Genomic DNA, 27,361 nt, shown 5'->3' with positions numbered 1-27,361 from the left:
TGGTAATGAAAAATATAAGCCTTTTCTTCTTCTTCTTCTTCATTATATTAGATCAGTACTGAAGACGCGATCTCAATGCAATTGAAGGCAGAAGGCCCTTTTGGAGATAAAGAATACTTGGATACATTATCTCCATTAACAAAATGAGACAAGATACAGTATTTTGATGAAAGCAACAAAAGCTAGATGATCAATATACAAGACAATACAAGACTAACGTCACCTTCACCAACTACAGGAAATATACACTATGAATGAACCTCGAAAGCCATTTAAACATTAGTCACTTCTGTACAGCTAAATATGAGAATTCATCTCGTAGGCAGGGAAATGAACCAAAAGTGCCAAACTTTTCCACGTCCAAGGACTACTTCATGACTTAAAATTCAAATCTACAGAATGTACAAAAGAGTGGAAAAGAGAGATGATTCAGATGACTTTCAATTTGCATGTCACCCACTTCTCTGAACTGTGCGTTCATCCAGTAGCCCTTGGATCATACATGACAACGTGATTCAAATGCTGAGGATAGAACTGAAAGACAACTGATATTCATATACCTACAATGCAGTACCTTTTAGTATGTACCATAGGATTCAAGTGGATTCTCCCCACAAAGCATCTATTCCGAATGAAACATTCCTACTCTAAAGCCACCATGGATTTCATCCATCTGTATATAGGGAAATGGCCCATGTGGCATTCAACCTGTTCAACAGATGAGGTAAATGGAAGTTAGGAGAAATGATCATAAAAATAATTTAACAGCAGTGAAGATTTATACCTTCCTCGCTAAAGGCAAATACACCTCCCAGCATATCATCATTATTGTCCCCATCTTCTTCGGGCTTTTCTCTCTCGCAGTGGTTGCTGCTGCTGTCTGCATCTGTAACAGCTCCAGTTAACTCACAGCAGTCATCGAGCTCTGATACTTTACAATAGCCTTCATGGAAAAATTGGGTAAACTCTAATGAATTATGCGAACTGGAAGTTTCTGACTGTTCAGAGTGGATGTTGGTAATGCAAGCGTTTGAGAATTGATTGGTCAAAGCAGTGTTTGAAGACCGACTGTCACCAATAACTGGTCTCCCAGCACATGACAAGCTACTTACTGTAGTGGATAAGCCATTTACAATAGAGCCATCCATAAGAGAATAGCCATTCGAGCATTTAGAATTAAATGATGTACAATCTTTATCAACTAACTTTCTTGGTATCTGCCAAATTTGGGATGATACGGACATGGAACCCACACTTTCATCTACCTCACAATGAACCATTGAAGTTGAACTCTGAGTAGACTCAGGAGGAATAACATTCTCCAACGAATGCAAGATACCAGGTTCAGAAGACCCTGCCATACAGTGTCCATCCAAATCAATCAAATTTTCTGTGGTTCTTGACCCTAGAAGAAAATTGACAATGTTAGGGCATCAGTTTACCAAGTTGCCAATAGTGGAGTGATATAATCGTAATGCAGCCCTTACCAATATCTGATCCATATGCAATCGATGAAGGCTTAGAGCGACTAACAATGGTGCCATTGGTTAACTTATCCCTATCTTGGTCGGTCTCTGACAATGAAGTTTCACTTCTTCCTCCAGCAAGACCCCTGCAAGAAGTATCCTCCATGATGAATAACTTCCCAAATTACTACTATATCTGTTAAAACAATGAAAAAGTGTATATGCAATTTACATATGATGATGTCAAAAATATACAAAAGCCTGTTTTTTGTTTGGAGGAAGCAGAGGCAACCAGCCCAACCTGAATTCACTAGGGTCATTGGCAAATGTTAAATAATTAATAGATGGATAAGTTTTAGAAACCAATTAGCTAGAGCTATAATAAATGGTTTTGTTAGCAGAGCCTAGCTTAGTTTCTTGCTGCAGTTGGATACTACTAGGAAGTTCATCTCTTATCTGCATTCATTATGTTCATTCAACCCCATATAAACCTTCAACCGCAGAATAAGCAACCCTCCTTCCCTCTTTTCTTGGATAATTATTTTCTAACATGTAAACTGATTTTCTTTTGCGTATGTCTGCCCCAAGCATCAAAGACAGAAAATATGGAATCAGTTAGTATATAGACCCACGCTCCTGCAGATAGGACTGCCAACCAACCTAATTTCTTAAGTCAGCATACACCAAAAAACCTCCTACTTCGTTTTATTCTTCCCTTTTTCTTCATCACAGTATTGCTACATCAAACCAACATTTTTCAGAAAAAAAATCTAATCTTCGATGGCATAGATGTGTAGTTGTAATACTTCACCATATAGCCTCCTTAAACAATAATATCAATTAAACTTTTGCATGATATAAATGCAGGGATTAGTTATGCAGCCTTGCATGAATGATTTTAAAAATCTAGCCTCAAGGCTTAAAAGGCTTACGCCTCAAGACAAGGTAGCAAGAAAATTAGAGTTCAACAATTTATAGTCAACGATTAACAAAATAATGAGATCATTATTTTAACAGACCATGAATCTTAATTCACTATGTAAGTTACAAACAAACAAAATCTTACATTTGTCAACAACATAAGGTGGCCATCCACTTAAAGGAGACTGGAGTTGCCAACAACTACGCCATACAGACACACATTTTAGGCTGAAGAAGCTATACCACAGCAAACAAATGGAAGAGAGAGTGGACAAGTGGTTCTTTATTTCTAAAAGGAGGGCCAACATCTATAAAGGTGGTTGATCCATGTTAACACCATCCGTAGGTGCAGAATACAAGGCTTTTCCTAGTTATTTTCAGCAGGAGATAATCAAACATTGTAATTGATATTACCATATATTTTTTAGGATAAAACATGCATTGAAGAATCCTAACTAAATTAGGAAAACAAGGTTGCTAATTGACCATAAAGGTTTTGATTTAAGACAGCTATTATTATTAGGGAAGCAAATGGGTCAGGCTGGTCCATCTGGCCGGTGGACCAGTCCCAAAAAAATAATCAGGCCGGATCATCTTGTCAAGCCCAACGTGCAGGCTGATTCAGGATTTTAGGCAGAATCAAACTTGGACAGGGACCTAATCAATTCTAACCTGGCTTGACCTTGGCCTTATCTCAATAGTATAAATGTTGTAATATCAAGCAAAGATAGTATATACACTATATATTGTATAGTATAAATATAAAGTACAAATATAATATATATGTACACAATTAAATACATCATCCATATATGCATAATAATTACATGGTATTGCATTGGAAATTTTAAACACGATTAAATTAAAGCTACCAATTAATTACCAAATTATGGTGATTGTGTACACCATATATAGCATAGCTTTGAAATTTGAATAATGATTAGATTACAGTTATCAACTATCTACTGCATATAAAAATATTATTAGTTGACCTGCTTGATAGGTATGTAAATGACCCACCCAAGACCAATTCCTGAATTGAACTAAACCAAGCTAAGATAATAATGCATAGTTTTATAGATAAAACCTGTTTGCGCCAGGCTGGTTAGGCCTTGGTCTGGTTTTCTGTGACCAAGCCATGCCTACATTTATAGCATATCGAAGTGTAGCTTTCACCATCGTACAGCATATAAACTAATTTATAGCATATCGAAGGAAAGAATCATCATGCATAGTTATTCAAGATTAGCATTTTCACACATGCTTCGTACTTGGGGTAATCAGCAAGGAACTGCAGAAAAATAAGCATTACCTATGGTGATTATACATTATAAACAACCATAACAGCCATCCAAATATTAATACAACAATATATATATATATATATATATATATATATATATATAGTGTGTGTGTGCGCGCGCCGCGTGCATGCGTGTGTATATGTATGTATATGTATATGTATATTTACTATACTCGTTCAATAATATATAATGCAAAATCAAAGTAAACATGAAACCATGAGTAGTAAAATAATTTCTTACAATGGTTGTTTATATGTATGTATGTATGTCTATATATATGTGTGTATGTATATATCTATGTATATATATGTATGTATATATATATGTATAAGCACTATGCTCGTTCAATAATATATAATGCAAAATCAAAGTAAACATGAAACCATGAGTAGTAAAATAATTTCTCATGATGGTTGTAGAGGCCCTCAATTTTGTTATGCATACAAATGATGGGAGTTAATAGTTGCTTTTATCTTTTTGTTTATATCTCCAACATAAACTGTCTCTTATATTAGATTTTTATTGAGATGCAGAAACATTAGCTGAAAACTTATTATTACCATGAATGGGCTTATTGGAGAATGAAAAAGCTATTTTATTGTTATTACCTATAGTTTCCTATTATAACAAGTAATAATGGCCATTGTAACAACTAATATTTAATTCTAAAGATAACTATTTAAAAGGTAGAGTGCATAAATAATGCCCATCTTTTTTGTTTAGTTGATTGTATTAAGTATCATTAATACATTGAGAGAAGCTTCGAAAATTTTTGATTTCTATTATTTAGTCATATAGATAAAATGATTTAGCTGAAAATCTTATTTTGGCATGTTATGTAGAATTTTAGATATAACATAGTTGTACAATTGTTATATAGAATTTTTAGTAATGCAATTCTTTCTTCTAACTCCCAACTTTTGAAGCTATCATCCTCCTAATTCTGCATCCATTTTTGTCTTCTACAACCAATAAAGCAATGTTCAAATGACTACCGAAATGATTCTAAATTATTTGTCTTTTTGGATTCAAATCCAACCATTTGCAAACATAAATATAAATAATTGAAAATGCTGTGGCCATTTGCATGTTGTCTAGTTATGAATAGATATTATAAAATATTGTGATCTTTTAATAACATTCTTTCACCATTTATTAATCGGATTAATATTTTTAAATTAAATATTTATAAAGCAGAGAGCAAAGAAAGGATAAGCATGGGATGTTCTTTTTTCTTCTTTTTTTAATTTTTCCTTCAACCTTAGCAAGGGAGATGATAACTTTGTAGAGGCTGCTTGCCTCACTTTATGGTGTGTAGCAACACTGACCTCATCAAAGAGCAAGCAGAAGGGTAAATGCGAGAGGAAAAGAAGGCCGGGAGAGTCTAAGGTGCTTTGCCAATTGCCTATAAAATTCTTCATTCTTCTCATACTGCCCCACTATAAGAAAAGGAAGTGTAAATTCGACACAAAAATGATTGGGAGAAACAAATTTGACATCATTGAAGCCTTCGAATAAAACTTAGTCAATCTTAGGCTCTTATCCTGTAATATCCTCTATGGCCACAAATGTTATTTGGAGATACCAGTTAGGCATTTTACTTTTGTAAATGTAATATGAGGACTAAATAGTTCTTGATATAGTTCTGAATTGTCATCTATTTGCTATTGATCATGGAACATTGCTAGGACTAATTTGGTTATACCAGACTCTCATTTTTCATAGTCTCTATCATCATTGGATAGTTAATTTAATGTAGATGTCCTCTCCTTTAACACTTTAAAGGAATTTTTCTTAGATCCGTGAGTTTGCTGTTTCAGGTTTAGCATGATCAGGCTCAGTAGGGGATTGCTTTGGAGCTTGACAAGATCTTTCCTTTCCTTATCAATTTTGAACAATTTTTCGCCATTTACTCCTTTCAAACTTTTTGCTTTAATTATTTGTAAAATTGTGAAGTTTAGTTGCCATTGTACTTAACAAATGTCCTTCAATCTCTTTGGAATCACAAACCTCATCTAGTGAATGATTGGCACTAGGAATGCCTGTTCTTACTTCATGCCAATTCTTGAAAGCCTTGTCATCCTATATTAAAGCACCTCACCAATAAAATTAAACCAATATATCCTTGAATCGACAAAAGCTGTATTAGTTCTTAGAGATTCGCTTCGGTGCCTTTTTTACTTTAGGCAACATCTCAATGTTCAACTAAAGAGGGGCAAAAAAGAAAATAAAAATATCAGCTAATGCAATGGTTACTAGTTTTAGAGAGATAGAGATAGATCGAGATTGGGATACTGACAGACAGGAAACTAGAAGCAACTAGTTACCAATTTTAGAGAGAGATGTAAACAGAGATCGATAAATATGAAGGAACAAAAGAAATTAACAGATGGAAAAATTGAGAAAGCAAACAAGGGTGGATAGGGGGCTTCAGGGTTCGTCTTCCGATCAGTATCCGGAAAAAAAAAAAGAAAGAAATCATTGGATCTCCTTTGATAAGACTATGCCAAACCACAAAAAAGAGAGACCGTTGGATAGTCTTTAGAATAAGAGTTAGATTTCATATTTAAATCCTATACTGATAAGAAGAAAATTAAGATCACCTTCCAAGTTTATCCCATCAATTAGTTCTATAATAAAGTAGGCTTCCACATGGAATGAGATCAAAACTTCTCTCATGGTGGAATAGAAAAAATGATGGGAAATCCATTTCCCATCTATTCATGTTAGAATACCACTTTTTAACCAATATCTCTGGTAACATGAGAAACCAACCAGCTGCTACATTCAACATCACCCAATCAAAGTTCATGACCGTCTTTGGAAAAGGGGGTACAGAAGCAAGAACCTAATTCTCGACGTGCCTCGACCTTTAAAACCCTCTTATCAAGTCTCCTATCACCAAGTTGTCTAATAGATAAGATATTCTTCATACTCTTGCAATGCATAAGGCCCCTGCCATTCCAACTCCAAGAACAAATTCCCTTAAAACTTTTTCTAGCCACTGAGCTGGCAATGAGGCATATTTCTTATAAATGTTATGCCTATATAAATTAGGCATCAGTGATTGAAGCAGTAGGTTCTTGCCTCAAAGCCCTTGGTTGCTACTATTGAATTTAAAGTGGCCAATACAACTCTATTTTTCCCAGGCCATGCATTACTTCTTCAGGTTTTCGAATGTCAATTAGGCTCCAAAAACAGCCAAAATATCCAACCAACCAAGGTACCTCCTAGCTGTTAAGCAATATGCACCCACCTAGATGGTTTTATTTACAAATGAATACAATAAAATACACATAAATAAAAAAGATAAAACACCATAAATAAATTAGTGAAAGAAATATTAAATTAAGAATGAGTGGGAGAAGATAGAGCAGAAAAGAAAGTGGAGGTAAGAGGGGGAAGAGATGGACAGAGGAAAAATTATCAGAGTGCTATCATCACCTCACCCTATAATCTCACTATCTACTTCATCTACTTGCTACCACCTCCTATTGTCTACCATGGAAGACTACCCCCATCGCCATCTACTTGTCGAAGTCTTACTGTCTCACAAGAAGCTTAGGTTTTAACATTCACATGCCCTTAACCTTAGGCCTTGCAGTAGGGTAAGGGACTTTACGATCCATACTAAGCCACACATGAGAAACTGCAGCATAGTTCACTTGCCCAGCCGACATCCACCTAGGCCACATATGCAAGTACTTGAGTTTTTGGAGTCTGCCTGCGCGCCCACAATTCAGCCATCAAAAGCAGCTAGGGGGTACAAAAGCATATGCAGTTGCATAGACTGCTTTCTAGAACAACGATGATAATTGCCAGTCTGAACTGTGTAGATGGGCCTACATTTCATGTTCTTCGCATTAACTTTTGGTCATGTAACATAGGCTAAACCATTAAGGGTCTATTAGTGATCAAAAACATTTTAATGAAAAAGCATTCACCATTTCATTTTAGTGTCAAAATTCTAAGACCAAAGATCTACAAAGTAATAAAAAGTATTAATCAAGGGCAAACCTCTTTCAAAGTATGAGGAATCTAAAGGTATGTTGATCACTTTTTTTTTTTTAATCCCTACCCATTCGTAATAGACCATGACATGAACTAGAAAATATCCTAAGTATAAACATCAGATTTATACATCTTCACCAAGGGAAACTTGGCAAATGAGAATCTATAAACCAGCCCTAAATAGTTAAAAGGCTAAGTGTTTATGATTATATTGGATTTTTCATGTCACATTAAGTTGCATAACATTATGCAACTTTTTTTCAAGGGAGACAAGATTTCTGTTATTGCAGCTCTAACATCCAACTTAACATTGTCGAATTGTTATCTTCTTTCCTTATTCCTTTCAAAATGTTTATTTAAGTTCCCTGATATTTCTACCCTGTTATCTGGATTCCTTGATTCAGCAACTTTATTTCAAATACATTGGAAACTGAGGTTTAAATATTAGATATAAGTATAACATTAGCACATCATCAATGAGAATTGCTATACCCTGATCCAAATAAATGGGAGGGACATGTAACAGGGCTACCATGTAAAGCAAGACGGATGTGAAGAAACAAGGATAAGATTTGTCATGGTTTAAGGAATTAAAAGAACTTCAATTGTAAATATATGCATGATGCTTAACAAGTACAGTATCTCAAAATAGTTTTAACTAACCAAAAATATGGGAAAAAGATGATAAAAGATGAGGGAGTCTAAAAAAATAAAGCCATAAAGATGATTTCATTGATATCAAAATGCACCTTTAGGTTTGATTCATATCATCTTATATACACATGGATATAGATATAAACATGTGTATGTACGTATGTATATGTATATATATAATGTATGAATGTAGTAACACTTCATTGGTATTCTAAGAATAATAGTTCAGTTTGATCTGAGAATACACCCAGACCACCAAACTATGATTATGTAATCAGATGTAAGCAAAAGAGGACTCAAATCTAACAGGAATTCCATTTCAAAGATAGAGAATTTACAAGAAGTTGCATTCCAAGCTTAAAGGGCAACTTCTAACATGATCATAGGCATGCTGAAGGAGAAGATACCAAATTAGTGGAAAACTTGTCTTCCTTATTCCCCATTTAATTTTCACAAACTAGCCAACTTTTCTTCCCTCATCTACAGACTTGTATAAAAATTATCATCTCCCACCTTATCCTCACTACTTACACATATTTTTTAGAGTGGAATCCTGTGGATCACATTAGATAAAGAATGAGAAGAAAAAAGTACCCAGATAGTCACCAACAACATAAAGTGAACACAAAGATCAGCTTATATTCTATTCTTTAAAAATAATATGACACACCTCTCTCCAGAATAAAGATCATGCCCCTGATCAACTGAAATACGCATAACATTACATGAAAACCCACTAGACCATCCACCAACCTGTCGGGAGGAATAAAGAAAAGCAAAACCCTCAAGCTCAAAGCCTGCATTAACAGGAAGCTCTCATCCCCACTTAAACTGGATGACTACAGCTTGATTAGTTGGGCTATGGAGTCATGAACCATCTTAACTAATTTCCACCAGTTTGACATCTATCATTGAACAGTGTAAAAAGCCCTAAAATCAACTCCTGAGTACACAAAGAACATCATAAAAAGCTTCTTGAGCCACCACCCACCTGACTTTATTAACCTAAAGCAGATACAAGTACAATGGCAAATTCAGGCACAAGTGGAGCTCTGCAAAGGACTTAAAAGCAGAACTTCTGGCAGAGATGTGCAAGCACAAGAATCTAAAGAAATTCCAAAGCAATCATCTTCACCAATTTCTGTATCTCTCTTAACCTATAGTATCTGTTTCCTTTTCGCTTCTTGAAGAAGAGGAGGAAGAGGAAGAAAAGAGGAGGAAGAAGAGGAAGAGGAGGAGGAGAGGAAGGAGGAGGATAAGAAGAAGAAGAAGAGTAAGAAGATGAAGAAGAAGAAGAAGAAGAAGAAGAAGAATGGCAGCGTGCTTGTTTCTGATGGACCAGCAGCAGGGATGGAAGAAGAAGAGGTGGAAAGAAAGGAAGAGGAAAGGGAAGGTCAGCTGCGACAGAAGAACACGATGACTTCACAGATGGAGGAGAAGACCTGGTTGGAAGTTTTAGGTCTCATGACCATCCCTTGCTGCTATCCTTGCAGCCCTCTGTTAGAGCCCTAGATCCCATCCCTTTTTCATTCTTCCAATCTTTTTTTGGCCAAGAAGCCCTAAAAACCTTATCAAAATTAAACCATTGTGATTGAAAAGAGTCAAAGCATGCTTTTTTATGCTCGGGCTTTCTACAAGGAGCTAAAAAGGCACACCTTTTCAGTTGGGGTAGCTCAGCCACTTAGGGTGGGCTTTACCAATGCCTTCTGCCTAGGGGTGCCTCAAAGCATGCCTTTAACAAAACTCAGTATTTCAATGAAATCATCATAACTCATAAGCATATTTCATTAAAAAGGCAGAGCTCGGCACTTCAAATAGCTATATATCCATATTAAATTTAGGGGCCATTTAACTGGCAAATTATATGACATCAGGTCCTTAAAATTTTAAATATACATAGTATATAATTGTAGTCTGATAGCCTATTGTAAAACTCATTTTAAGATGTGTCAACTCATAAGACCTAGAAATGGATAATGAATTAGACTTTCCTGGATTTTGTAGCCTGAAATCTACAAAATCCGGTTTTGTGATCGTTGATTTATCTAGATTTCATGGCCAATCTGACCCCAACAACTCCCCAACGCATTAAAAAGTGTTTTTACTTCTTCTACTCCGTAGAGGTGGGGGGGGGGGGAGAAGAGGAGGGATCGGGGGAAGTCTTTAAGGAAGGGATGGCTGTTATATTCCCTTCATGGTTGTAAATGTGATTTTGTCAATATTTCTCAATTATGCTGCCAAACTTCCTTCCTCACTACAACCAATAAGTCTTATGCAATCGAACTGCATTAATCTTGCCTTGATCAAGATCACAAGATTCAGCATCTTCATTCTTAAAATTACAACATCTTCATTATTAAACTCAGAAAAAATGAGTCTCCAAAACCCTTTATTTGTGCTCACAACATCCAACATGATGACCACAATCCTTTACAATAAATTTTATGTTATATAGTGTCAAAAAATCAAGGAATGAAGCTGCTCCAAAGGATATTGTGAAGTTCATGAGAAAAGGCAATAGCAATAGCATAGAAAGCTAGATAGTTGTCCAAGCTAATAACATAGAATCGAAAAATATCTAAGGATGATTACTGTTCAACTCTAGTTTGATAATATGCGACTACAAGACATGACACTCATGCTTGAAAATAGACTCTCGCCCTATTATAGACTAACTACTGACCTACTAGAAAATCTCCATGGTTTCCTGCTGAGGGTGGAGATTTGTCAAAGTTCCACAAATCCCAAACAGCTAAGATAAAGATAGTGGTGGGTTAACTATGGTTTTATATCAATAGCTAGAAAACATAAATACAAAATTCCAGCAACTTCAGCATGTGGATAAAATATAAAATCTACAAATGGAAATTTCAAGAGGATTCCCCATATCAAACTCAAACAATATAGTAGACTCAATTATTCAATATTTATGTATATATGTTACCTATCACTCCAATCTGATTGGGAATAGTGAAATTGCTCAAAAACAGGCAGTAAATCCTTTCTCCTTATTTCGACCTCATGAATGGCTAACTTTTCAATCTCAACCTCTCCACTAGTACCATCTTCGAAAGATCTTCCACTAGCTCTTGATGGATCCATCACATAAAAACAAACCTATAACAAAAGTATTAAGCAGTTCTTATTTACTCTCATTAATAATTAGGAAAAACTGCTAAAACAACAAAGGCAAACACAAAATAGTGGAATACCTTAGATGTCTGCCATATTGGAATGCTCCCACAGCTAATCTGAACCTCAGCATTAGAAAGGTACCAGTTGGGTCTTTCATGACTCTTTACTGACTCTTTACCAGCTATACTATTGGCCGATGACATAGAACATAAAGTTTCTTCATCTTCACAATCAGAAGTATCCATGATGGTCTCAGCATTCTGGTGGTTGTTGAAGACAATTCTAAGGATGTTTTCCTCTCTTTCAGGCCAATTAGATCTTCTGCAGACATCCCACCATTGAACTGGTTCAGCATTTACATGTAACTCCTCATCTTGAAGTTGCAAAAGAGAACCCGATCCAACTCTTGAACTGCCAACAAATGACTCTGCAGAAGATGGCAGAAGTTCATGTTGAATCACATGACCAGATGGAGAGTAAACCAAAAGATGCTCCAGGGAATTGGCCTTTGAGGTAATTGGTAGACTATCATGGTGTACAGAATTGTGGAAGACAGCAGCAATAGCACCTGATGGTATGGATATCTTTCCAGATGCAGATGCTGCAACATTGCTAACTGTATTTAGCCAACCAGAACTACCATTTTTTATCCTACTAACTACAGAAAGTGTGACAGGAGGTGGAGGTGGAGGTGGAGGTGGATGAAATTGTTGATCCGTGGTGCACAACGACGTTGACCACCATGGCAATGTGAGATGAGGCGTAAGGATTGGCCCATCACTATGAGGATTTTGCAGTTGAAGACTAGCATCGCCACCAAATGGAGATAACACAAATATATGGCAGGTTCCTCTGGATGAAACAATCGCTATCCACTGACTATAATGACTAAAACAGATGTCCTGTATGACCTGGAAACAGAAGAGAGAAAAGGACAGAACTTAAACATAAATGAAATAAATGTTTCTACAACTCATTTCAGATGAGCAATTTGTCAGGATCTTACAGCAGTCGTAAGTCCACGATACAGCTTGTATAGATGAACATGCGACAAAGTCCAATCATAATGCCCAGAGCCAGAAGCATTAGGTCTGCAGGCTGGCATAATCCGGAAGACATTTATATTATGCCCATGTACAGAAGCTGTAACGAGAAGGGTACCACTAGGATCAAAACACAAAGCAGATATAGGACTGGTATGAGCCCTGAATTGTGAAATGACTTCTTTTGTAATGAAATCCTTGACAACAACCTGCAGAAGAATATTATATTGATATGCCATCAATTTTAATCAGAAAATAACTAAATGTATATGAATCTGCACATGGATAACCCAGAAAGTGCATATTTGTTTGTATCATGAGAAAGAGGGAGCAAACAAAAGAATACACATGAGATAATTGATTTAAAACCAACCATTCCAGCATTATCAGCTTCACTATGATGCATTGTTGATGGAAGTCTTCCCACCCTCCTTGAATTTGATGACAAGGGAGAACTAGAACCATCAGGCAGCAGCTCTTGACAATATCTTGAAAATGTTTTGTATCCCATATCCCCCAGGTTGAGTATTCCAGCAGCCAACTGTTTACTAGACTCCACTGCATAGCGAGCAACCAAGTTCCCACTGCTAGGTGAGGATGATGGGCTAACACCTGGAGAGGGAGTAAGGTTTTGGGGACTGAGGCGCCCTGTGTTTGACAACAGAGGATTATTGGACGCATAAGCTAACCACCTTGGACCAACAGCCATCGGACCATAACCAATGTTAATCCCAGATGCTCCTTGCAATGGATAAGTCAGCACGCTGAACTTATTCTCAAGAGTAACTGCATCAAAGCAGTATATCTGTCATAAAAGAGTCAAGTTATCAGTAATGTTCAAATTCTTAGAGTCATCAGCCTCAAGTGTAATAATATAGATCATGGATCCTATATAATCATTTTTAAAATGAACTCAAACATCTTACCTGGGCAGCAAGAGCCACAGCAACAATTCGAGGACTGCATCGTACAATATATACAGCAGATCGAAATCTCAAAACATGCACATAATTGTGAGATTTTAGAGAGTAGAACCGAACAACTGTGGGAGTGGGGACAGAATTTCCTGATTGAGGCTCGCCAGTGCTCTCTCTGATCAAAGCACTCAGACGACCACCTTGGACCATACCTGAGCCATTGGTTTCATCACCAGCAACAACCAATAGCAAAGGTTGTGATGCTCTGAATCCTTCACTGCCCTCAGACCTAGCAGGAAATGGCTGAATCTGTAAACACGTGACTGGACCATCACGCTTAGAGACCAGTTCACAGACATTTGAGGCATCCTCAACATCAAGTACTTGAAATCCATTCGAATACCCAAGAAGTAGAACATGCTTGAATGAAGATGGACCAAGTTCAAGCTTGTCAAAGCCAGCCCACAAAACCTGTTGAGCAATAACGTGTTAGAACAGATTGTGCCGTGATAAGTTAATTTCAGAACATCAATGTTAACCACATAAGCAAAACAGACTAGAATAAGTGCAAAAAACAATAGAAAGATACAACATGAGGAGACTTCATCATACATAGTAAGTGAACGATGTATAATGTATATAGACCAAATAAACAACAAACCATAGAACGCAGAACCATCCCGAACAGGACAGTTCACGATAGCAAACCGGAACGGTTGGGCCAAGAAAACGGCACACCGGAGGAGGGAGACGGAAAGAGAGGAAAAGAGAGAGAGAAGGGGAAGGAGAGACGGCACGATGCCGTCGGAGGCCGGCGATGGCCGCTGAGGCCACGGAGGACCACAGAGGCCTCCATGGCTTGGCTCGTCCGATAGGGCATTTAATCGAGCGAGAAAGAGAGAGAGGAGCGATTGTATCGTAGGGAGGAGCAGACGGCGGAGAGGCTGCCGAAGAGCACCAGATGGCCGTCGTGGCCACCAGACAGCGAAAAACGTACGGATGGAGCCGCGGCCATGGAACAGGAGCGACCACCCCTGTTCACTCGTCAGTTTTTTTAAAAAACAAAGATAAATAGTGAAGCCGACAATGGGTTTGCAGGCTTCACTGTTTGAAAATTTTTAAAAAAAATCTAACAATGAAGCTGACAAACCCATTACCAGCTTCACTGTAATCGCAATTTTTTTAAAAAATCATGAAATAGGGACGATCGTCCCTGTTTCACACTCGCGGCGCCGAAGGCCACAATTGTGTCATCCGACGGCCAGCCGGAAGCCCTCCAATGGCTTCCCCTCCCTTTTCTTTCCCTCCTCCCCTCTCTCTCTCTTCCGGCTGAGGATCGATGGATGAAGCGAAGCCTTGGCGGCCCTCCGAGCGTGCCGGCGACCTGCCTGTGGCCACCAGCGGCATCTCCTCCAATCGCACTCTCCTTCACTCCCCCTTCTCTCCCCTTCCCTCCCCCTCCCCCTCCCCTCACTTTTCCTCCCCCCAGTTCGCTTCTTTTTTGCTGTGTCGGTTCACACCGATCCGATCAAATACAGATCCGTATCGATCCATACCACCAGTCGATCGGCACGGATTCCAGTACTGAATCCGCAAACCTTGCAACAAACCAAGATAATAGATTCAGACAAGGTTCGCGGACTCGATATCGAAATCCGTATCGACCGATCGGTGGTATTGATTGGTACGTGTCAATATCGGACCAAACGACGTGAACCGGCACAGGCAAAGGAAGCGAACCGAGAGGAGGAAAAGAGAGAGAAATAGCGAGAGGGGGGAAGAAAGAAGAGGGAGGGAAAGCTGTCAGAAAGGCTATTAAACAGCCTTCGACTGGCTACCATGGCCATCGGATGGCGCACTCTCCACGTGTGGCGCCGCAGGTGTGAAACAAGCGATGCCCTTGTTTCACAAACATTTTTTTAAAAAATCCAAAAAAATGTGAAGCCGGCAAATGGTGATTGCCAGCTTCACTTAAGTGAAACCTAAGTGAAGCTGATAAATCCATTGCCGGCTTCACTGTTTTTGACTTTTTAAAAAAAAATAAAAAAGTTGACTTCACTATTCATCACCTTTTTTATAAAAAAAATACGATGAAGGAACAGGGGCTATCGCCCCTATTCTGCGGCCGTGACTCCGCCCGTATGGTTTCCGCTGTCCGATGGCCACGGTGGCCACCTGACAAACTCGAACGGCCCCTCCACCGACTGTGTCTCCCTCCGGTACATCGCTCTCCCTCTCTCTTTTTCGCTCATTTAAAAACCCTATCGGGCGACAGTCAAGCCACGGAGACTTCCGCGGCCCTCCGATGACCGCAGCGGGCCACCACTGGCCTCCAACGGTGTCTGCTCTCTCTCTTCCTCTCTTTCCCTCTCTCTCCTTCGGGATACTGCTTTTCTCGATCGAGCTGTCTCGATTCTCCATCGGTCCGGCTTAATACGAGGTGTACGGGTCAATTTGGGCCGGTATGGAATTCCTTGGATTCCGACATGTGCTACCACCAATGGTAGGAGTTCCTCTCTCTCATCTCTCTTTTTTTTCTCTTTTCTGGAGAAATGAAATCCCTATAATGATAATATCCCTTATTTCAAAACATCATATGAAACCTAGTTCTTGTTAAGCAAAATCATGAAGATGAAGTCGCTTTTAAGCTATGCCGTGCAAAAATTTTTGTGATTTCTCTTTGCCTTTCCATTGGAGCTGCAGTCACTAAAAATCTCTTTCCTAATCCATCTTTCAGCCTGTCTCTCATGTTCAGGAAGACCATCCTGTCCAGGTCATCCATCTTTTCAATTCCAACACCTAAGCCAAGGTTGTCATGACATCCGATATTCTACTAAAAATCCCAAGATACCATTTATATCCAAATTGTTCAGGAGTCTAAGACCAATTAACAGCACTCCAACTGTACCCATAGCAGAAATGATTTCATCCACTCACATGCAAACAACCCAAATGCAAGAAGTGTATCCAATAAAACTTAAGAACAGTTTGCAACCCGCTAACTGAAAACCAAATTTATAAATGGAGTAAACTTATAGACCAAAAAACCTCTTGGATGGAGGGGCTTGCCTAGATCCTAATGAAGCTTGAAGGAAAAGATTCGTAAGCATAATTCATCACATGTAGATCAAAACTTATGATGCTTGATGGGAATCGAATCATCAGTAACCATCCTCCTAATGAAACTGATGATTAACTTCATTATGGGGCTTTGGAAACTAAAGGAGAAAAATTAGGGTTATTGCCTCCATATTCAAATTGAGGAACTGGTCAGGTTCCACATGTTAAATTGGACGATGGTGTCTGAGGCTTTCACTAAAGGTGAAATAAAATTTTTCTTATCCTCTAAATTTACACTACTATTTTAATTGATGTCAGTAATCAAAAGGAGAGCTTGATAGGCACCTTTGAAGATGAAAGCATCGAGCAAGATTTGTTTTAATAACATTTAGATGTTATAAAATGCCTGAACTAAGTGCATTATGCAAAGAGACAAAGCTTGTATAATCAAATCTGGTACCATTCATTTATACACAAAATATACATAAGCCTGAAAAATGGGCATGCCCTAGTTTTAATGATATTCCTCATGCTTGCTTACAAGCACATCTCTAACCAAATATACAAGATTTTATGGTGGCATTATCACGTTTATGCGTAAGTGAAATGAGACAATATCTGTAGCTTATATACAAGTTCAAATAAGGGCAAATGCGGCAAACCCCAATGTTCAAACTGAGGGTGAAACGAAAAAATGGAGTGACGATAAGGGAATGTTACAGAAGAAACAAAAGGAAAACACCTCACTGAAAAGACTTATGCTTAACTGGATGTACAAGTTTCCTCCAAAGCAGGGTTACCTGTGAATGAAAACTAAGCAACTTAAATATTAATGGTAGACCTGTAACTTGATTCATCTTATAAACATGATAAAATAAATTAGATCGAAGACAAAATGTCAAAGCATTCTTATCAAGTTGCTTGGTTCAAAAATTACAGGAAAATCTGATCAAGCATCAGAACCTCGTAAGTTGTTTTAATGGTGATAAAATCACTGTTTACAAATTGTGCAACGTTAATCTAGTGTGATATAGATGATTAGGTCAAATTAGCTTCATGATAGAGCTAAGAAAAATGTCCATTTCTACCAGCTCAAAAGCACAAGAACTCATACTTTTAGCCTAAATGGGTGAATGAAGTCCCCTCTTTCATGTGGGCACAATTTGTCTCATTTTGTTGCGAACCTATGCTTCTTATGTTATGTTCCTTAGATCTTGCTTTGCTCATGATAAAACTCCTCACTGCTAATTAAATAATAAATTTAATTTGGAAGACACACATTCAGCAATTATGATAAAATAAGTTGATAAAAAATTGGCAGAAAATATTTTGCAAACAGAATCATAAAATGTAAGATTCTTGGTTATAACTATCTCTAGTATGTTTACCATCTCGACACATTTTCATCATATGACAATGAAAAATATGTAGACAGGGAATCTTTAGTATGTCCACTGACTTTCTTCTTATGTTATTTGTATTTCTACTGAGTACCCTACAAAAATTTAATCCAGGAATTTCATGTACAAAACCTGCAGAATATCCAGATGTTAAAAATATCAGGTGACTTCTTAGTGTGATCAGTTTCTTGTTCATTTGTATCATCAAATATTCGTTGTAACTTTTTTAACAAATTCTTAAGTTCCCCTAAGATATCAAATGTGTTGGTAAATTTCTTGCATAATCTAGAAACTCAAGTTAGCTTTTAAGGGAAACTGTATACAAATTGTTTTTTTTGCCTTTAAAAATATTAAACTTATTGTTTAACAAGTTTGCAAATAAAAACTTCTACTTGTTTCAACTTAACCCATTTTACGTACTTTAATTAATCACATAGTATCTTATGTTTTAATTTTGTAAAATGCCCTAAGTTATACGGCATTCAGTGCTCACATCAAATCCAACAAAATCCCCCTCATGTCAACAAATAAAAAAAACCTGTCTTCTCGAACATATTGCCTACAATTTTGGGTCCTTTACTTCCAAATGCCCTACCTCCCCCTTATATGAAGCACCTCAATGGACCAACCAAGGAACTCACAATCTATGAGCAGATGCAGAATTTCTTTCTCATATTCAACAACAACCGATGTCCTTTAAACACAAAACTTACAGTAATGCATGAGCTTCTTGTAAGCATCTAGAGTTCTTCTCATTCCTTAATATACTTAATACATGTTAAACCAAGTTTGAATAAACCACATGTACCGCAGCATGTACAAGCCCATAAATAGCCCCAAATCAATGATATGTACCAACATTCATTGTGCGGGTATTGGGGTCTGAACCCGATTGGCTGGCAGCACAGTTTAGTACGCCCCCATGCCATTCTATACCAAACCCAAACCCACATAGCAGAGAGGGCGGAGGGAGAATAGAAGGGAGGAAAAGAGTAAAGGGGAGAGGGAGAGAGGGCCGCCACAAGCCTACCGTGCCTGCTGGGGAGTCAGAGGAGGGGCTCCACCCTCCTTCAGATCAAAACAAAGTCCTATTTGCTTTTTTTATTTCGCCAATTGCGAACAAAATTGGCGTGTTGCCAACTTCGCTTGAAATTAGCAAAATAAAAAACAAAATGGGGCGAAAACCTCTGTTGCCGACTTCACCCAAAACCGGCAAAATTTATATTAAAAAAAAAAAAAACAAGGACAGAAGCCTCCAACAAACATAGAAGGCCTTCGATGGCCTCCGAAGGCCCTCTCTCCCTCTCCCTCTTCCTCTCCTTCCCTCCCCTCTCTCTATCTCTCTCTCTTTTCCTCTCTTTATTTCTCCCTCTCCCCTCCTCCGTCGATTTCTCATTTTGATTGTTGGAACTGTCTCAATCCGTTGCCAGCACAGCTTGTTACTCCCCGAACTGGGTGGTTTGGGATGGTTCTACAATCCTTGGGATGTACTACATCACACCACCCCATATTGACAATCCATAGGTTCATATGATGGTGGCCCATGATATGTACCATTCAAATACATGACCATATACCCTCTCCATATGCATTGGGCAATGAGAAATTTTTGCTAAGATATCTTTTTTCCTTCACAAAGTATAAGCCTAGCAAGGCTTCTTCCCTACATTGTCTTGCCCTTCTATGCTTCCTTCATCAACAGCTTGTCTATTAGGGCACACGAACAAGACCAGCACTACTAAGGTGCATGAACAAGACTTAAGAAAACATCTACCACCCATGGATAGCTCTCCTAACAAACATGCTCTTTCAATCACTATCCACAATAAGCATACTATCTCAAAAAGGTGTAGATGTTGTGACACCAAAACTCAGAGATGGAGCGAAATAGCACAAATACAATATATAAACACTCAACCCTCTGTAGAATCCACTACTTTGGACACAAGCACACCCATCGCCGCACTGGAATCTATCAATGCAATGGCCGAGCAATGCCTTCTCCCACTCAAAATCCACCAAGAGGAGATCTAGGCTCGTACAAGAACTTTTCAAGAGAAAGAGGAAAAACTCCCAAAAGGAACTATCTTTATTGACATGAGAATGGGTACATATATTTTCATGCATTTTACTTTCCCAAAACTACCCAACATGCAAAACCCATGAAGAGTCTAGAAACCTATGTACTTCACATAATGATCAACCCATTTTCCAACGAGTAGTACAACTCCACATTTATGCATGTGACAAGTCCCTATGTCTTCTAGACTCTGCAACTACTCTCTTAATTAATTACCCCAACATCCATCAATCCATCATAAAATCAAAAAAGACTCATATACATGTATGAAAGTAACACTACTTTTAAAACAAAAAAAATTGGGCAGGCACACTATGGTGTCATTCTCCCCAGATTGGAAAGAACTTGTCCTCAAGTTCGGCTTTCACGTCGCCTTCATAATATGGCGAAAGATCCGTAATGTTGAAAGCCGCCAAAACATTGTAGTCGCTGACTTGCCGGGCAACTCAATCTTGTAGGTATTCTCCCCAATCCACTTGAGCACCTTGAACGGCCATCTGCCCTCGGTTTAAGATTGCCATGCCGGCCTTGTGGAAAATAGCTCTTTAAGAAGATGCACCCACACTAAATCTCACTCCTTGAAGGCCACCGATTTACAATGTTTGTTGGCCGTCTTTTGATACTTCTCATTGTACTGAATGATACGAGCTCGAACTTGTTCATGGAGTTGCTTAATGTGCTTGGCTTGTTCATCAGCATCACTGCTAAAAGAATGAGTAATAGGGAGGGGAGAAAGATCAAGTGGGCTAATAGGATTGCGACCATAGGCCACTTGAAACGGACTTGCACCTATTGTTTGACTAAATGACCGGTTGTAGGCAAATTCGGCTTGTGGCAGAGCTAGATCCCATCATCAAATATTCTTTCCCACCAAACTCCATAGAAGATTGCCTAAGCTTTTGTTGACAGCTTTCATTTGGCCATCGATTTGAAGGTGATGAGAAGAACTAAATTAGAGGGTAGTGCCCAACTTCCAACATAAAGTACGCCAAACATGATGGACAAACTTTGGATCTCGATTGGAAGTGATCGTCTTTGGGATGCCATGGAGCTTAACGATCTCCCGAAAGTAGAGGTCGGCGATATGAGTAGTGTCCATCATCTTCATGTATGGAACAAAATGCGCCATTTTGGAGAACCGATCAATGACCACCATGATAGAGTCCTTATTCTGTCGAGTCCGCGGTAGATTCAAAATGAAGTCAAGACACATCCTCCCATGGAGCATTCGAAACTGACAATGGAGTATAGAGAACGGTATTTTGAACATGGCTCTTAGCAATATGATAAGTCATACACCTTGCAATACGGTTAGAAGCTTCTTTATATAGATGTGGCCAATAAAAAGGCTCTTGTAACAAAGCTACTATCTTATCCCTACCAAAGGGGCCACTAAGTCCCCCCCTCATGAGCTTCCTTAATAATAACATGACATAAAAAACATTAAGGGATACATACAAGGTTGCCTTTGAAAAGATAGCCATCATAAAGAATAAAATTGCTATAAGGCCCACTTGAACACACTTTCCATACCTTGCCAAAGTATAAATCATCCTCATAGAGCTCCTTAAGCACATCAAAATCTAGTACTTGCACCTGCATGATTAAAAGCAAAGAATATCTTCGGCTCAAAGCATCTGTCACCTTATTTTGCTCGCCCTCCTTATGTTTAATACGAAAAGTATAAGCTTGTAAAAACTCCACCCACTTAGCATGCCTCCCGTTGAGTTTATGTTGGCCCTAAATATACTTCAAGGCCTCATGATCGGAAAAAAAAACAAACTCCTTAAAAATAAGATAGTGACGCTAATGCTTCAAAGTTCGAACAATAGCATAAAACTCCTTGTCATAAGTAGAATATTTTCGCCAAGAATAATTCAATTTTTCACTAAAGAATGTTAGGGGTTTACCTTCTTGACTAAGCACCACACCAATTCCTACATTTGAGGCGTCGCACTCCACCTCGAAGTTGAAGTCGGGGAGAGTGAGAAGAGGAGCTTCCATCATGTTTATTTTGAGAAACTCAAAGCTCGTCCTTGAGTCATCCATCCATTTGAAAGAACCTCCTTTCAAGCAATTGGTGATAGGGGCGATGATGGTGCTAAAACCTTTGATGAAGCACCGGTAGAAAGAAAGAAGACCATGAAAGCTTCGAATGTTATATAGTGAAGTAGGTTCGGGCCACGTAGCAATGGCCTTAACCTTTGCTGGATCCATCTTGATACTTTCGGTCGAGACAACATAGCCCAAAAGGATCAGGCAAGTTGTCACAAAGTTGCATTTCTTTAAGTTGGCAACTTAGCGTATAGCTTTTGCTCCCATTGAACTTGGAATAAATGCCAAAGATGCATCATATGATCTTCAATGCGTCTATTGTATATCAAAATATTATCAAAATAAACAACAAGAAGCTTGCTAATAAAGGATTTAAATACATAGTTCATAAGCTGCATAACAGTGCTCGGAGCATTTAAAAGGTCGAATGGCATGACCATCCACTCGTAGAGACCATCACGCATCTTGAACACCATCTTCCATTCATCACCAAGGCGCATATGGATTTGATGGTAGCCGCTCCTGAGGTCAACTTTGGAGAAGACCAAGGCACCATAAAGTTGGTCAAGATGATCATCGAGGCACTGAATAGAAAAATGGTACTTGATAGTGATTTGGTTAACCACTTTACTATCCACACACGTACGCCAAAAGCCGTCCTTTGGCACAAGTAGCGCCGGCACCACACACAAGCTCATTCTTTCCTACACCAAACCCTTGTGAATAAGCTCTTCAACTTGTCATTGTAGCTCGTTCTCCTTTGGACTCATTCGATAGGCTACTTTGTTGGAGATAGTGGCGCCTGATACAAGGTCGATCCAATGTTGGATCTCCCACATAGGTGGAAGATCAGGTGGAATCTCCTCTAGAATCACATCTTCAAACTCATGAATAAGAGGTACGATAATAGGAGGTATTTCATTCTTCAATTTATTTTCCTCCATTAGAAGTAGAACACAAGCCTCACTAGATTCTGCCAACTCCTTAAGAAACAGTGACTTAGCATATAAGCTTTTATCCTTCCCTGTAGAAGGTTTGGACAAATGCTTAGGTTTGGAAGGACCTAATGTGACCTTTATCCCATCCTTGGTAAAGGTATAGGTGTTTTTAAAGCTATCATGCATGACCTTTCTATCATACTATCAAGGATGTCCAAGAAGTAAATGACACGCATCCATTGGGATGACATCACACCAGACCTCATCCTTATAGTTTTTACCAATAGAAAAGCCAACCAAGCACCTTTTTTCCACTTTCACATCATTTTCCTTCTTAAGCCAAGACCTTCCTCTTCATCGGATGTCTCCTCCAAGAGAGTAACAACTCTCCTATTTGGACATTCAAAGGCAATGTGTCTGAGATCTTGACATTTATAGCATTGCTGCAGATTGGAGTTGGAAGAACTAAGATGGCTAAAAGTAGCAACCGCATCTTACTTTGGGTAAAAGACTTTTGAGATGTGATCTTAGAAGCTTGAGAAGTACTCCCCCGGTTAGAAATGTCCTCATAGCCTATGGATCGAGTACCACTTGCACTTAATGGTCGATGCACCTCCTTCGCCTTGAATTGCCTTTCCACCTTAATCACAAGCTTGTAGACGCCATTGTACGTTCAATAAGGTAGAAAGTCGATGATGTCGAACATCTCACGTTAGGATAGCGAGCGATGGTTTGCTCCTCCGATTCGATAATGCCGCACCACATCATAAGGTGATCAAACTCCTCCGAGTACTCCTCGATGGAGCGATTCTCTGGCTTCAAGCAGCTAAACTTGAAAAAAATATCTTGCATGTAGTACTACTCGTAAGAACTTCTTTTTGAGCTCTTTCTTCATTTTCTCCCAAGCTTGGATTTTAGATTTTCCTTCACAAGCTCGTCAAGTTTTGAGTTGCTCCCACCAAATAGATGCATGCTTCTTAAGCTTGAGGGCCACAAGCTTTAGTTTGTAGTGTTTGAATACATCTTCATATTCAAAGACTAGCTCCATCGTGTGAAGCCAATCAATAAACTCATCGGGTTGGATCCTTCCTTCAAACTCGGCAATGTTGACTTTGATGCTGATGTCCCGACGGAACTCATGGTTCCTCCCAGGTTGCCGATGTAAAGAACCCTCCTCAACAGGTACCCATCTACGAGCATCATGAAAAGGGTTGATATCCTCCTTTTCTTCGTTAGGTAATTCATGCTCTGAACCATGACAAGAATCATCATGTGCCCAAGCTTCGAAGTGAGCAAGTCGCTCCTCAAGAGGCCGCACTTGTCTCCACAAATCATCCATCTCAACATCCTACTAGTCGCGTTCATTTGCCGAAGGATCCTCCACATGCAAACGGCACCCACAGTCGTTGGCCATCTCGAACTAGGGGCTCTAATACCAAACTAATGTCGAAACTCAGAGATGGAGTGAAGTAGCACAAGTGCAACATATAAACACTCGGCCCTCTATAGAATCCACTACCTTAGACACGAGCACACTCGCCGCCACACTGGAATCCACCAACGCAACGGCCAAGCAATGCCTTCTCCCACTCGGAATCCACCAAGAGGAGTGTCAGGCTCATACAAGAAGAACTCCTTTTCAAGAGAAAGTAGAGAAAACTCCCAAAATGAACTATCTTCATTGACATGAGAATGGGTACATATATTTTGATGTATTTTACTTTCCCCAAACTACCCAACATGCAAAACCCATAGAGTCTAGAAACCTATGTACTTCACATAATGATCAACCCACTTTCCAACAAGTAATACAACTCCATATTTATGCATGTGATAAGTCCCTATGCCTTCCAGACTTTACAACTACTGTCTTAATTAATTACCCCAACTTCCATCAACCCATCTTAAAATCAGAAAGACTCCTATACATGCATGAAAGTAACACTACTTTTAAAACAAGGAAAGTTGGGCATGCACACTACGGAGTCATGTTGTCTTTTAAAATATCTACAATATTCTATGTAACAAACATGTCCCATTAGTGTTTGCCCTTTATTTGCAATGTCTCTTACGGGCCATGAAGGAGAAGGATTTCTAATGAATAAATGGATACTTTACAAAAGCATGTAACACAATAAAAACATCTAGTAAGTGGACCTCAACAGTGCTTAAGCATATCCATAGCCTGACAATGCATCAGAAAGGCATTGAACCAAAATTTCTCTAGAAGAAATAATGATGACACTTTTAAATATGATTTACATGCGGATAAATAGGCATGTGGTAAGAGCAGATCTTTTGTAAATCTAGAAACTTGGCTTTAAATTGTAAGCCTTTTGGCAACCATGAGGGGTAAAATTTCATGATTGAGCATCAATCCTTTGTCCATGAAAGCCAAATACCTAACCAGGCCAACATTAAGCAAGAGAGATGGCTGCAATGATACATTAATGAAACTCTTAACTTGAAAAAAAGTCTAAGAGCTAAACTAGGATACAACCTCACAAGGGAAAAATAAAATGTATGCGAGCATCAAAAGTCTCAGAAAATAAAAAGGTTCAAACTATAGCCTCATCATTCCATCACTGGAATACTACTTTGGACACCATGCAGTCATAGCGGCAAAACATAGAATCTCAAACTTATCAATCAGTTCCATGCAATGGTGTTGACCGTGGGCACCTCAATCTCGATTTACAATTTCTAAGATGAAATTTGTGATGTAATGAGTATCTTTTCCACAGAATTCATAAGGACAAAATCACCAGATCTAGAGAAACAAACTTCAGAATGTTAAAACTACAAATAGAATGCTCAGAGTTCAAAATCTTTTTCCATACAAATGCAAACTGCAATAACATCAAATAACCAAACAAATAAAAATATAATCTTTTTGTCCATTCCATTAATGTCACCTATATTTGGTAACAAATAAATGACAAAGTAGCTTATCCTCCTCATTTCCCTCTGTCTGCTCAAAATCTAGTGAACCGTTTTACTCTACTCATGGAAAGTGGGAAAAATCTCTCTTGTTTAAGCTACTTGCTCTAAAACATCAAGTTTGCCACGTAAAATGCAAGTAAGACCAAGATCCTCTCATGCATCATAATTACATCTAAATCACACGACACAAGTTACCATCAGCCCATAGATTCTAGTAAGCAATCCCAGAAACAGTCATCCCACCATGAACCACTCAGAAAAATTACAAACTGCACAAACCAGAGCATCAATTTCTGCCAATCAAAAAAAGCACAACAGAGAGTGATCTGAAAGAACCTGGTCCTTCTCATCCTCCGCGGGCACGGCGATCGAGGCCGCCATGGAGGCCCCCGCCGACCGGACGGTGGACGCGACCGACCCGGCGTTCGACGACACCGTCTTCAGGCACGAGGAGATGATCCTCAGCGAGTTGGGCAGCAGCCCGTTCCTGCCCTTCCCCCTCCTCATCCTCCCCCCCGTCCTCGACCCCAACCCCTCCTCCACCACCACCAGCCGTCCCCGCAGCCCCTTTATTACTCCTCCTACTCCGTCGCCGCCGCCCCCGGCTTCTCTACCAACCGCCCCCGCCCATCTCCGACACTCGCCGCCGCCGGCTATGGGAAATACCATCCGAGACCCGATCTCCGCCGGCCGCCGACCGCGAGATCTACGTCAGCTCCCGCGGTTTGACTTCACGGCCATATCTCTCGCTCTTCCGGCTCGACTCCTCTCTCTCTCTCTCTCTCTCTCTACCCCAAAACCAAACCCAAAATCAAAAACCAAATACCAACTCAATCCCTCTCACCGGCCCTCGCTTTTTTCCCCCTTTTTTCCCCTCTCTATCCTCCCCCTCTCGTACTCTCTCACACCCCCTGACAGAAAAATCCGTTCCGGTGATCCGCTGGCATCCTTAATTAAAGGCCCCGTCCAACCCACACCCCATCAATCACCCCGCTGGCCCCAACCAAATTTAGGTTAGATCCACGAAACCGCGGGGCATCCTAAACGGGGTGCTTAAAAAATTCGGGAAGACCTTCCGCGCAATAGGAATATTAGATCAGATCCTCTCCAAGTTTCCTCTATTCCCACCCTCTCGTTGTTGCCTTAAGGCATCCCGTCTAATCCCTTTATTCCACGTTTATCCCCTCGACTTAAGTGATCGGGAATAGCGGAATTAGAGGGGGTTTGGGATATCACGCAATTAGTGGTGGAATTGGTCGACGAGGTGGGGCCCTTTGGAGGGGCGAGGTTGGGGGTGGGGTTGCGGGGGTGCGGGGCACGGTAGAGTTTTGGGGGTTGCAGTGAGGAGGGAGAGATGGAGAGGGAAAGAACACGTCGTTTGGTGGTTTTATTGCACGGGGAGGGCAAGCGGGAGAGTCGGGGTGGAAGAGGGAT

The 27,361-nt window shown here is 39.4% G+C and overlaps 1 protein-coding gene across 4 annotated transcripts; it reads right to left on the bottom strand.

The window, feature by feature from the left end:
• On the bottom strand, positions 1 to 27,223 carry LOC105057858 (autophagy-related protein 18g). 4 transcript variants are annotated; one of them, XM_073248336.1, is made up of 10 exons: positions 26,264 to 27,223; positions 17,279 to 17,311; positions 13,461 to 13,922; positions 12,908 to 13,339; positions 12,498 to 12,743; positions 11,569 to 12,402; positions 11,301 to 11,473; positions 1,443 to 1,612; positions 785 to 1,354; positions 1 to 708 (listed from the first exon to the last, which is right to left on the bottom strand). In XM_073248336.1, exons 1-10 carry the CDS (start codon positions 26,594 to 26,596, stop codon positions 704 to 706), a joined length of 3,258 nt encoding a protein of 1,085 aa, XP_073104437.1. In that variant the 5' UTR covers positions 26,597 to 27,223; the 3' UTR covers positions 1 to 703. The 4 variants fall into 4 exon arrangements, with proteins under 4 accessions (XP_073104437.1, XP_073104438.1, XP_073104436.1 ...); XM_073248337.1 differs by having other exon boundaries at positions 1,488 to 1,612; positions 26,264 to 27,222; XM_073248335.1 differs by having other exon boundaries at positions 785 to 1,405; positions 1,488 to 1,612; positions 26,264 to 27,218.
• Between the last annotated feature and the right edge of the window lie 138 nt (positions 27,224 to 27,361).

The sequence above is a fragment of the Elaeis guineensis genome, chromosome 14, assembly GCF_000442705.2.
Source record: "Elaeis guineensis isolate ETL-2024a chromosome 14, EG11, whole genome shotgun sequence".
Classification (NCBI taxonomy): domain Eukaryota; kingdom Viridiplantae; phylum Streptophyta; class Magnoliopsida; order Arecales; family Arecaceae; genus Elaeis; species Elaeis guineensis.
The sequence above is the reverse complement of the archived record's forward strand: the minus strand, read 5'-3'. Positions and strand labels throughout refer to the sequence as shown.